At 37.2% G+C, this 14,035-nt stretch overlaps 1 protein-coding gene across 4 annotated transcripts in view; it reads left to right on the top strand.

Annotated features, from left to right (window-relative positions):
* NDUFAF2 (NADH dehydrogenase (ubiquinone) complex I, assembly factor 2) overlaps window positions 1–14,035 on the top strand; it is a 74,791-nt gene that overhangs the window by 50,394 nt on the left and 10,362 nt on the right. For all 4 annotated transcript variants that reach the window (XM_009326141.1, XM_009326144.1, XM_009326143.1 and 1 more), the window contains one exon: window positions 3,995–4,035. In XM_009326141.1, coding sequence (XP_009324416.1) covers window positions 3,995–4,035 — 41 coding nt within the window. The remainder of the gene's footprint in view (window positions 1–3,994; window positions 4,036–14,035) is intronic.

The following is a 14,035-nucleotide window of genomic DNA, read 5'->3' as shown; positions in this document are numbered from 1 at the left end:
TTCCGGCTATAACTGTCACTGGACACTTTTTAATTACGTGTATGCATGTGTGCATATGGTGTTCAAATAATATATAATAACGCACCTACCTGCTTTGTTTCCATCAACAAATATTTAACTGTGGTATAAATCTGTTCAGTAATTTAAACCTGCATTGACTAAAAGTGTAAGGGAGAGCGCAAAGAAAGGTGGGAGAGCTTTTCCATTGCTAAATACACTGACTACATTTTTCAAAGAGAATGCAAAATGTCTTAATTTCAAGATATCATTTACTTGGATTCTGTTAAAATTAGTGCTAACTCAGTAGTCAATCACTGGTTATATTTTTGTATACATTCATTCTTCCTTTAATTGTTACCATGAATTTCTCTCATGCCTGAGTTATGAGGTGTTGGTATTTTTTTGAACCTTGTGTTGGATGCTCAAAATATTGTTGATCCCTTATAAAAAATTGAAAGGCTTTTAAAATTTTCTGTCTGAAAGAGAACCACCTGAAAACTGGTGGGGGATTAAATATATTAGTCCTCCCATGATTCTCCCCAAAGACTGAGGAGTGGTCAGGTGAATTATTAGAAAAAGGTATTGCTTTTGAAAGACTGATAAAACTATTGGTTGCTAAAGTACAATATACTAAAGTATACTCAATTCAGATGATGTTTTCTTTGCTTTTAATCTTGTAATGTATCTTGAGCTGTGCTTTATATAGAATATTTCAGAAATGGATTTGCACAGAGGGAATATTATATATTAAAGCTAACTAACTTCATCTTATGGCTATAAAGAGATTTTAGTAAATTTTGTTACTGCATTTCTCCCTTAGCTACATAGCAGTGAAGGAATCTTTCATTAAATAATGATTTTCTAATGCGGCTCATTAGAGATGTTAAAATGAATTTACCTGTAGTTAGTTGGAAAATGGTATCCAGTCTTTGTGTCAGCAAGTTTTATTTAGGGTTAAACTGAAAAAGATTTGTAGTCCTGACATTTATTAGAAAGAAGGAAGGTTGATAGCTCCTATAAAACCATGCATTCAAATGCTTGTTATACCTGGAAAGAAGAATAGCACGACGTTATAACTGCATGCATTATTTGTGTATTTAAATAGATACAGTCTGATAATGGAATGTTTAATATGAGAAATCTTCCTAAATTAAGGATTGTTTTGTTGCTTTTCAGTGTTGGTACTAATTGAGATCTATTAATGAATGAAAGTGTGTTGCGTAACGCTTCTTGCTTCACAGCTTCTGTTCACAGGATATGTGTCATTGTGTTACCCTTCACTGTTCTGTCTGTGGCTTATTAAACTGAGGCAGATAATTAAATGATAAAATCTTTTCATAGAAGTATTCCATTCATCTGAAAATCATTAATCAAATAACTGCCTAAAAGTCCCATCTGCTACTGAAAGAAAATCTATTGTAATGGTGATATTTCAGCAGTAGTTTCTAACTGCAGCTTAATTTTTGTAGGATTTCAAATTTCAAGAATTTTTCTTTCAGAATCACTAATTGTAATCAGTTGAAGTTAAAATGCAGCTGTTGTTTTAAGAAAATGCTAGCAATTTCAAAATTGAAGCAATTTTTAGGTGCTGAGAGCTGTGGAATTGAAACCAGTGGTACTGTACTTGCATGTGACAGAAGCAAGGCATGGCAAGGCAGAAGATGGTATTTTGTTGAAAGTAATCCCTTAAATTTTGGAGGTTTAAAGCTTAATTTTCTATGAAACAATTTAAAGTACTACTTTTCCTTTTTTCTCCAGCTGCATCTTTTATTGGTTAACGTTTAGTATACATACTTCACTATAACTGATACCTCTATCACTTTCTTGCTTTTCTGGATGATGTTGGAACTGTTGCTAAGTACAGACAAAGATGACTTCTGTCAGGAGGAAGGGCTTGTGGGCTATGATTTTCTCTAATAGCTTTGTTGGTCCTTTTACAAAGAGTGTCTGCAAGGCTGCCAGCTGAGAAGTGCCAGTCTCAGTAATGTCAGTTTAGTCTCTGATCTTGCCAGATTTTGCATTTGGAAATCCTCATAAAATTTAAATGTTTGAAAGTGCTACAGATACATGCAAAATATTTTCTAGTTCTATGGATTTAAAAGAAAGTAATTTAGTTGTATTTTGGATTATCTTAATGGGCTGTTTTTATTTCCTCTAACATAAAACTTTTGCAGAAGGGGTGATGTTGACTATTTCAGTGCTCAGTCACTTCTCCACAATGGCAAATTTGGGTCTAATGTTTGTTAGGACCAAAAGTCCTCTGAGAAGAGCTGGCAGGGACTGCTTTTAAGAACAGATGTTTGAGAATGGTATTTAAAAGAACACATCTTCAGAAAGTGTCATCTGATAGACAAGAACCAAAAGTAATACCTTGCTTCATATCATTATAGGTATTTTACAATTAACCTTGAGTTAAGGCTGTTGGCCTTGCCATCATGGCTAAATTCCAAGCTATGTAATGCCATTTTGTCTCCCTTAATTCTGTTCTTATGTTAATTGGAAGCTATTCCTCCTAAAACCAGTTTCGTAATGTTGCTGAAGCAGAGTGGTGTTCGTGTTTCACCCCATGTATAATTGCATTTTCAGTAGTGAGGTGGCATTATGACTCCGTGCAGCTTTTAGCATTTTGGACTTGCTGTCTGACTCATTCCCTAGTTCCCCTCAAAATAGCACAGATGGTATTAAAAAATTAAAATTTGGAATAGTTCCTTCTTAAAGCATTTCTGAAACTTTATAGACAGCTGCAGGTCAGACCAGGAATTTGACTGGATGATAATGAAAATGTCATTTTTGCTCTAATTTTCAAGCACAGTAACAAAAGTCTTAATTAACCAAACAAACATGCAAAAGAACATTTTGCCGTGTCTCAGCACTTGGAACTGGCTTTCCTTATGTTTGTCCTTCTGTTCATTACTAGCCACTTGCATTCTGCTACTCATTCATTTGAAAAATATGAGCAGAAAAGACAAATGTCTACAGAATATACAACCCAGTACCTACCAATTGTGTGGACTGAAAAGGCATGAAAAAATTCTACAGTAGTGATACTTTTAAAGAGTGATGGATATTGCCTTGTCCACAGTCAGGTAATTTGTTTGTCTAAATAATGCCTGTAGTAGTTGGAGCTATCTTTAGTAATTCATCGACGGAATGAAGCAAGACCTGATAGAGTGCCACTTCTCTCTCTGCAGTGGGGTCCCTTTGGGTCGCTACCTCCAGTCAGTCCCACGCTCCCATCACCGTTTGCAATGGGAGTGGGCATAAGTCTATTGATTTTGGTTCATCACGGAAAACCTGAGCCACAGGACAATTGTCGTTGCCACTGCTTTCATTCCTCTGCTGTCTTCTCCAACATGAATTGACCAAGATGGAGGGAGCCTTCCGTCGGTTACAGTACCTCCCCCTTGATGCAGTGGGTAATCCCACACAGCTCTAAGACATGGTGCAGTCAGGGTTATGCAGCCCCTCAGTCAGGTTTGGGGCTGTATCTCGCATCCCTGTAAAGGAGTTCCAGTTGGCACTAACATAAATAGGTTTTCGGCTTTAACAGTGCCTGAGGCATATACAGGAATCCCTTTTCTACAGAGTGGTCTAAGGCTTTTCATACTTTCAGCACTCATCTTGTCATTTTCTCAGGGTGAAGCTCAGCTCTGTATAGCAAGCTCAACAACAGGCCTTGGGCTGTGAACCCTGCTTTTTAAGCCCTGTTTTGGCAGCCAGGGTGGTATGTAAACTGTGCCCAAGCTTTCCTCACAGAGGTGATTTCCCCACCCCCACCCTTCCTTCTGTGAAGACTGAGAGTATTGACATGGGAAATAACATCTTTGGTCTTTATATTTTGGGAAATGACATTGCTTGCCAGGTTGTGGCAAATTCTATTGTAGATTTTCATATAAACATTTGCTTCCCTGTTACAAATTCATCATGATTTTGAGTTTTGTGTGTGTGTCTCTGATCTTTGAAATAATCCATTTGATTTTTATTTCTTTTGTAGCGTGGATAAGAAAAAAAAGAAAGGATCCACCCACCATTGAGGTGAGAGAGAGAAAGCGTCTTTAAATTTTCAGTTGTTGTAATTAAACTACAATAATTAATTTATAGTGGACTCATCTGTCCAGTAACCTGTCACTTTTGGGGGAGAATTTAGTATGTTGCTTGCCTAATTGATGAAATTATACACAGACTAGGTATCTAACACTTAGGAAAAAGAAAAACAAATGGAAATATAAACTCCAATGTTCTTTAGTTGTTACTTTTATCTATGTGAATTCTTTAAGATGATCTGCGTAGATTCTTTAAGATGACCATGGCCATTCAAGGGTTTCTTTAATTAAACAAATTCTGAAATTACTGCTATGAATTTTTAAAATAGGTCCTCTATGTATTAATGCAAGTTTTTTTTCATGGTCGTTGACATTAAAATGCAGGTTTCAAATCCAGTTGCCAGTGGATTCATCAGCACAGGAAAACAAATTGCACTAACGTTTTACAGTGCTAATGAGATGGGGGAGTTGCAGCCATGACTTTTTCCATAAGTGGTTTCTAATGGAATGAAGCAGGGAAATACCCCACAGTCTTTCATGCTGATGAGTTTGTAAAGAGTGGAACGAGTTTGACTGTTATCTGTGTATGCATGCACATACACTACTTGCCCTGGATTTGTATGACAAGCTGCTAAGCACCAGCTAGGGGAATGAGTGAGTAGATGAGGCATGGTTTACTACAGGAGATTCAAACTGACACCCACAGAGGCAAATACTTGACTTGCATCAGTAGGAATAACCGTGTCAAATTCAGTGAAGGTATGTTGGCATGCTCTAGCCAAAGATTTGGTCACTGAGATCTTCTGGAATGTACTGTTTGTGAAAAGTTGTCCTGCCTGCCTGTGTGTTAAGATGACCTGGGGAATCTTGACAGCTGATGTGTACAAGCCATAACTCATTGAAATGAGCTCCCACACAACTTACAGCTTTTCAACTAATTCTCTCTGCCGCTGTTTCGCACTTGCCACTGAGGTTGTAGAGATAATAAGGGCTATAATACACCCATGAATGGAAGACATTTAAGTTAAATTTATCCTCAGAGCTTTTTAGGACTTAAAGCAGATTAACACACTTTTCTTTGCATTCACATTCGGGGAAGTATTAATTGTGATTTTTAAATTTTTTTTTTTTCTTTTCTTTCCCCTCCCTCCTCATCCTAGTTACTTGTGCAGAAGTGATACTACAGCAGTTGTTCTGTCTAAGCTTGGACTGATTTCCTTTTAAGTAGCTCTGGCTCATACTAACTGTATACATACAACTTTTATTGTTGAAATTACCACCTCATGTGATACTTGAAGGTGGGGGGTGTTGCATATCTTTTGTCCTATTGTTTCCATGAGCCAGACGGCCATGATAATTGTGCTAAGATCAACCTGTCCAGAGAACGTGGGCAGCCTTGGGTTTGGACTTGGTGCAATAAAACTCCTCCTGGCACTGGAAGTGTTGGTTCTGTTTCAAAATAGGGAGCAAGGAGTCTCCACAGGTGAGAGAGTTTTGGATCAATAGCATTCTAAATATTTTACCTTCCAGAAAAAGCAATTAATGGAGAATGAAAGATTATCGGGAGTAATGGTGCATTCAGAGTTACAGGACTGCTTATACCTTCAGTTTCATGAGGTCATAGATCTGAAAAATAATTTAGCAGCTAGGTACTTTACCTGCAGGGCTGTGCATTGACCTTATCAGAGCAGAAGTGATATACCAGGAATTTGAAAAGCAGTTATCTTTTCTTTCAAGTAATCTCTAAATTGTTTTTCCTGTATAAGAAAAGGTAGTTCAAATATATGTATGTTAAAAATTCTTGCTAATATTTTGAAAATAATACTGCAGTCACATTTTAAATATGTGATAGTGCATCTTAATTTTTTTTTTCTGTATTAGTGTAGGGTGATATGTGTGATCTACTTTGCTCCTGATTTGAAACTATTATACCACAAACCCTTATACCACAATATCATTATAAATATAATTATACTAGTGAAGTACATATAGAATACTGTTTAGTCCCTATTTGTAGGACTGATTGGCTTTAGCGTTTTAGCTACATAAACTTTACTAGCTGCTATTCTGTATTATATTCCCTTTTTGACAGTAATGCTGATATGGTAAACTGCTGTTCGACAGCTCTGGAACGAGGCAATATTTCTGACCATATTTCATGTTGAAACCCTGTATAACAAATCTCCTTGTTCTTTCACATATTTCTCATGAGACTAGACTATTTCTGAAAAAGGATGCAAAGCCCACAAATTTTGCATTTTTGCTTTAATGACATTTTACTGTCAACATCATATTGTAACACCACAAACAGCATTAAAGTTCCTAAAGCCTAAGTTTCTGGAGCTGTGCCTACGTTCCTACCTTTGTGGTCTGTAGTAACGCTTTTTTTGGGGGTGCTTTTCCTTTTTTCCTGTCCTTTGCCAATCATCTTTTTTTTCTCTTTCTACTATCAAATGACATATGTTAAACTTTATTAAAATTTTTGTTCCCCTTCTCTGCTCTGTTTGCCTACCACCCCCTATAGTATTTTATGTTTGGGTTTTTTATATTTGTGAAACTTGTCTTTTATTCAGCTCTCAGCTATGGATGATAGAGGTTGCCACACTGCTCAGGCTATCAGGTCTCATGATGAGCTCTGTGATCAAACTTTAATTGAAAGTATTGCAGAGATACAGCTTCACAAATCTGGATCTTACTGATCTTACTGATAGCACTGATGACCATATGTTTGGAACTAGTGGTTTGGTGAATACTGTAGGCCAACAAGATGTCATTCATAATTATCATGACATGTCAGACACTGAAATGAGAATGAACGTGAGTTGTCCTTCCTTATACTGGTCAAGGTAGCTGGGTCATGACACCAGCTAAGTCTGTTGACGATGTTCTTAAGACTTGATAATGTTTTGGGTTTAGGCCATTCTTTCTTCCACAAACACCTAAATGATCTTTTTTTGTTTCCATTATAAAGCTTTCATTTTCTCACAGAAGAAATTGCTTTACATCTCTTTTTCTTTAGATTCCATTTTTTTTTTAATGGAAGAATACTGCAGTGACTTCACAAGACAACTTGTTCAGTGTTAGGTGTTTCACATACTTAATGGTTTCTTTCCTCCCTGCGCCCCCACCGCTTTTTCCCCATTTTTGGAGGAAGTCACTTAGATCAGGGCTAGTCATAACCCAAGAATGCTGCTCATCGCCTTGGTTATTTCTAATCTGACCAGTAATGTATGGCATGTTAGTGGTTGGAAGCCTTGGGTTTTAAAAGCTAGCTTCTGGGATACTGGAAACAGTTGGTTGCCTTTTGATTTTATTACAGCTTGAAATATGCCAAGTCTCATTCTCAACTCAGTTATGATGAGGGTGATAACTTTGCAAATGAATGCAGATGAAGTTGTTTCTTATCTTGCACCTAAACATATTCTGTTCCTATGGTAATCAGGGAGTCCATCTTGATAGAGAATTTCGGATCACAAGTACACCCAGTGTAAGCATGCATGTGTGCATACACATACTGCTTTTATAATGGGTGAGAATCTGGGCTTGTATATGTGTATTTTTGCATTTCTATAGCATTCTGTCATCTGTCCCTTTATATATATTGTGTATGCTTGGCTGAGGAAAATTTGTCATTACCTTTATTCCTGTGCAGCTGTAAATTATATTTCAACCAATTTAACAAGTGATGAATAATTAAGTAGACTATTAGATCTCTTTATTATGTACATGGGACACTAGATGTATGTAGCATGTTTTTGGGCAAATAGGAAATGTGCCCTTGTCTAGAGAGCTTACAGTTCTAAATTACTGAAAATGTTTTAAAGGCTACAAATACTAAAATATTTTAAATCAAATGCTATTTTGTGGAAGCAGATTTAATAATTTATAACTTTACATGCAAATTAGTTTACCTGCTAAGCGTTAATGTCGGAATTTATTAACAAAAGTTGTCTTGGGATATTGCAGTTGTTTTATAGGAGTGATGTTCCATCCATGCAAATTATTTCTTTAAGAGACTATTCCCTTCCATTCTTCAAGCCATAGTCCACTTTCAGTATGGCTCATCAACTAGATGGTAAGGTAAATGTAAACGTGCTGTCTCGCATACACTCCTACCTCCCAGTTTTCCTTCTGGCTACAGATTTCACTCCTGATTTAAAACATGGCATCTTTATCTTTTGGATTTTTCACATCTCGGTTGCAAAGGAAAGAAAAAATGCTCTTGGGAGGCAGGGGGAAAAGTCTTCTCTTCAGGACTCCTTTTTTTAGGCTTATGTTACTGTTCCATCACCAAAGCAGATGTTAAATATCCCCAAATTTAAGATGTTGAACAATGTAACACCTATAGGATCACTGTGGGTATGTCTCACTCTTTTTATGCACCTTCATGAATTTCAAGCAAAGTTCGGCTGATAAGAATGTCTCGAGACTTCTCGGCACTTTGCATGGCATTCACAAGCTTTTCTGTATTCTACATCTCCTGTTTTCATTCTGGGTCACATCCCTTTAAAAAAAATGCTTTATTTAAACTTTGAGATAACATTATGTAAATATATTAAAAATACTAATGAAAGAAATTGTTATTTTCTGTTGGTCCAGCCCCTAATCGAGATAGTGTCTGGATGCATAAGATACTTGTAAGCTTTGGTTATGGTGCCTGTTTCAACAGAGTATCTACCTCTCTATCTGTCTCTCATCTTTACACGATCAGTGTGTATGTAACACACTGCCAGGTTTTCCCCCACATGGGAGTCATATCAAAATTGGTTTAGGTATCTTGTATCTAAGACACATTGAGTCTTCAGCTTCTAAACTGGGAAGGAACTAAGTGGCATATTTTTAAGGATGTAGCAAACCTTAAAAATATCAGGCATATAGTGAGTTTTTAGGCCTTTCTGTGCCTAACTTCTATTTGATTTCTTTACTACTTTTGTTTTCAGAGGGCATCAGATTTGTCAGGGCTTTTAAAGGATCCTACTGTCTGTAACACCAAGTGCCTGAATGTATTTAGAAATCTTATTTTTTCCCATAACAGACCTACGCACTATTTCTGACAGTGTCCTAAGGTTCAAGAGTATCTGAGTAACTTGGCATTGTTTATGGCCTTGTCTGTAGAATGGAGATCGAAATAAAAGTTACAGACTATCTTGGGGTGCCAGGAAATGCATGAGGAAAAAACAGAGAAGGTTCTCATGGCAATGCCTAGAGAAACTGGTATGGAGAGAAATGTAGTTTATCTCTGAACCTACCAATGTGATATCCTGCAATTGCCAGATGTGTACCTATAGTAATGCTACTCTGGGAACATCAGATCTTTGTACTAGAAGCCACTTCACTGTTAAGCTAGATGCTGCTTCCTCTGTAGTGCACACAGGGCTGCATAGCTATAGGTATTCTCAGTGTAAATTGAAACCTCACTGTTGCTTTGTGTGCATGTGTATGTTACTATTTCATGGGAATTAAAGTAGAATTGCATGTTCCTTTAATTAGTGTCAGGAGCCTGAAAATAGTTTGAAATAGAAAACTGCTGTAAATGACTGCTTTTCTCATGCATTATGTACTTGTTACACAGTAATACAACGCAGTGGCTTCTGAATAGCACAGTTGGATAGAAGGTGAAATGTTAAAAAAAGAAACTTTTTGTGACAGCTCCTGTCTTCTTTCAAACTATTTCTAGCATTTCCATAATTATCTGTTTTGACAACCTCCTTGCCAAGGGAGGAAAAATGTACTTCAGTGAGTTGTAATAAGCATAAGGTTTCAATGATTGTTTCTCCCCACCGCCTCCAAATAATTACATTGAAATTCCATTCTGTTTGGTTGCCACAATGCATACCCATTTTTCCCATTTATTTGATCGTAAGTATTACTTATTAGTATGGTTATTGATTAGTATGATCAAAACTAACTTCAGTCATGGAGATTAGTTTACACAGAATTCACATTCCTTTAACCAGAATGGGATGCAGTTTAGAAAAATTCTTTGACTGGCACTGTTGGGATTGCACATGATGGTTTTGCTTCTATCTTCTTTCAGATGCTTCAGCTGAGAAGTTTTAAAATGAGAACTCTGACATGGCGATTGTACATTCTTGCATAGAGAATAGGGCTAGCAAATGAGTATTTTACTCCTGAAGCCACAAAAAGCTGCAGAATATGATTTACAGTTCTGGGAAATGTTATTTAAAAAGCACAGGGATAAACAGCGCTCTGAGCAAAATATTTTCCACCATAGTTGTCCAGGATCACAACCAAGATTGAAAATTTGGGACATATTCAAATTACTTGACTTGCACTAAATAGCATTTTGCATAGTAAATTGCGCATGATTCCAGAGAGGATTATTACTCAGTGTGAAAGGGCAGTAAAATTTGACAGTATAAAGAGCTGAGCTACAATGGTCTAAATAGAAGGAAGTGGTCAGAGAAGTAACTAAAAAAAAAAAAAAATTTGAAAGCTTGAAGAAGCCATCATCTTTTAGAGTTTTTTTCTCTTAATTCACTTTAACTTTCTCCTCGGGTTTGAAACGCAGGTGCTTGTCAGCCTCCACAAGAAGAGTATCGAGGCACCAATTTGTCCCATTACTTCCAGTTTGCCTATGCTGCAGATCCCAAGGCTATAAGGGGAGAGCGCTGCTGCCGCCCTGCTACTCCTCTTCTGTGGGAGGGAGTGCATGGAGCATTGGCTCTGTCCCTAATTCACTGTCAGCACAGCTGAACGGGGGTGGAGGGAGAAGTAACAGTGTACCAGGAAAAGGGCTGGTACAGATTACATCATATGTAGAGTAAGGGGAAAGCAAGGACCAAACTGGGACTGAGTCACAGCTACAGTTCCTTGTTTGCTCTGTGGGCATCAAGGCTATGCATTGCCCTTTATTCAGGGGAGAGTGCAGTGGTGCCAGGCTAGTTTGTGATTTTTGCTGCTTCTACACAGCTTCATCTGTGATCTACATCTTGTATATGTAATTCTGTACAAAAATCTTTTCAGTATTATAAAAATAATCCAGGCACAAACCCCTACTGACTCTGTGTTGCCGACATGCTTTACATTCCAGTGTCTGTGCCTTTTCTCTTCCTTTTGCCCCTCATTACATGTTCTTGCCAAATACATGTGTGCTACGTTGTGGTGCCCTAGAGACTGTGTCAGCTCATGCCAGAGATTCTGTAGCTCAGAAGTAGCAATATAGTAATTTAGTAATAGGTAGCATTGCTTCTCTGTAGATTTGATTTAAACAAAAATTGCTGTGAGTTAGAATTAGTATTTAACTGATTTAGCTTGGTAGGAAATGTGGTAATAGCACTGCATTTAAAACTAAATATTGGGCTGTCATCAAAGCATGTATTTGTACATATATCTGTAATCAATATATTGGTTTAACACTTACACATGAATTGTGTGAAAGCCCTAATTGCAATTTTTGTGCTGTTACTGATTGATTCCAGAGAATTAGTGCACCTCTCATTTACAGGATTAGGAACCCAAAACGCGCAAACAGCCTTCATCTAGAGTGAACTGTAACAGATGATCCTAAGGAGTTACCTTTCCCTTACAATAGAATGGGAGTCAGAGTTTCCCATTTCAAAAACCTGTGGACCATTAGAGGTCCATTTCTGTGTCTGCTTATGTTTCAGGAGTTGTTGCAGGTTGCAAGCAAAAGTAACTGTTCTAAAACAGCAGCTGTGTTAGTTTAGTAATTTGTTTAGATAATTTATCTGATTTATGTTCAAAGGTCAAAAAGGCTGTTCTACAAAGCCTAGACAATGAGAGATGCCATAAATAGTGATGTATCCAACAAAGATCATTCAGATCAGTTTCCTTTTGAGTTATGCAGGGTGCATCCTTCTAAAAAATCACATTGAGTGCCAGAACACAGTCTGTACTTTAAAACTGCAACTGATCAGAGATTTGTTTGAAAACCAAACCTGAATAAAGCAAATCTTACATTGATTTGACTAATGTTGATTGTCGATTGACGAAAGATATTTAGCACGTATGTTCTTTATAAAATTAGCAGTCAGTTGGCTCAGTTTTTGATTTAAATAAGTATTTTAGCAAAGCCAGATACGCCTTTCTAATTCAAACTGCTCCTCTGTTTTTGCCGTGCACTGACACAGCCCTTCATTTACCACATTATTTCTTATTCCCGACCTGGCACTGCTGAGCTCATGCTCAGTTGCTGAGTTAACAAGACCTGCCCTGGATCAGAACGTTCAGTGCTTCCCAGTGGGTGAGGGCTTCTCTCTGCCTCCTACTCTTGAAATATGATGTAATAGCCGATTATTTCATCTTGCCTATTTAACTTGTCAAACTGTAGAACAGGATTTAATTAACCAGTTTGGTGATGTTATGAAAACAGGTGAATTGGCTTAACTTGTAGCACTTTGCTGGACTTTTAGTTAATTTGTTAGTGAAGAAAAAATTCTGACATGTCAAATTGTCTTATAACAATCAATTTTTTTAATACTGTTTCAAAACACATTTTTTTCCTTTCCATTTGTCATCTTTTTAATTTTTGCTAACTTGTGTATATGAATTTTTAACAGGCAGAGTTCAAAGTTCAAGTTAATTCATGATTAAACATAAAATATTCAAACTAGACACCAAAATGCAAGTATTCTATGAATATGTAGTGTCTGTACAGTTCAAACAAAGAACATTAGTCTGTCCAGATGTTTCTCAGTTCCCGTATCAAATAATAGTTAGCTAACCCTATTCAAATCAAGAGAAATCATGAGTATTTCAACATGTGTAATTAAGGTAGTTTAGGAAGTTGGAATAGTTTCTAAGACAACATAAAGAAGCTATTTTTAATTTAATCAAAATACCCATCTGAAATGAAATGTGACAGTTTGCTCAAAATTAATAATACATGAAACCCTTGTATTTATAGGTTTGCATATAGCGTCTTTAGAAAATCATCTGGAAAGAACAAAACCAAAACAAGTACCAGTTCGTTAAAATAATCTTTAAACAATCTTTCTTGGCCATTGTTACATTGGTACTGTATGTCTAGCCACCTGCATCCCTAGAGCTCCTTGTTTACAAGTTTGGGTTGCCCTTTGCCTTCAGGAGATTGAAAATACTCCATGAGAGGCAAGTGGTGTTACAACCGATGGCTGGCTTGAGGACTGAGAGAGAAACGGTAAGGAAGTAAGAGGAAGGGGAGGAGGAGTTCCTCGGAGTGTGGGGTTCAGGAGGTGCTGCAGGATAGAAAAAATTAAATACAGGTATTTGCCTGTGGAGAAGACTGGCAAGAAGTGTTCAGCAAAGGCTAGTCACTAGTGAGCAAGACCCCAGCTGAAGGAAAAAGCAAGTCTAGAGAAACCTCTTTTGTATTTATGACATTTTCCTACCAGGAGGAACTAATTTTATTTATTCTGTAAGGCCACTAGTTTATTCAGAAAAGGGAAAGTGGCAACAATATAAGATCCTTTAAGAGTGAAAGAATTCTCCATTCCAAATCTTCAGCCTACAAAGCAGGTCTTCCAGTACAGCCTGGTAGGCAGTCAAAGTCCTTTGACTAGAGACAAACTTGTAGATTTTTCTCCTTCTGTAGAGTAGAGGAGAATACAGTTTCCAAGCAGGAGAGGATGCTCGGTGATATATCTCAGCTGCCAGAGTTAAGTGAGAGCTTTAAACAAAAATACAGTTTGCAAGAAAAGTGGAAATGTCATGTCAGTGGCATGAAATACAGCTTGATCCCTTTTGCAGCAGTGCACTTGGAATACAGCAACATGTCTTGGGCTGCATTGCCCTCCTGAGCAGGCTGTTTTTCATTCTTTGTTCATGCAGCTGTTACCACTACTAAGATTTCAGAATCACAGAATCATAGAATTTTTAGGTTGGAAAAGACCTAAGATCTTGATGATTTAAGATCATCAAGTCCAACCGTTAAGCTAGCACTACCAAGTCCACCACTAAACCATATCCCTAAGCACCACATCTACACGTCTTTTAAATACCTCCAGGGATGGTGACTCAAGCACTTCCCT

Source organism: Pygoscelis adeliae, unplaced genomic scaffold (assembly GCF_000699105.1).
Source record: "Pygoscelis adeliae isolate BGI_AS28 unplaced genomic scaffold, ASM69910v1 Scaffold446, whole genome shotgun sequence".
NCBI lineage: Eukaryota > Metazoa > Chordata > Aves > Sphenisciformes > Spheniscidae > Pygoscelis > Pygoscelis adeliae.
The sequence above is the reverse complement of the archived record's forward strand: the minus strand, read 5'-3'. Positions and strand labels throughout refer to the sequence as shown.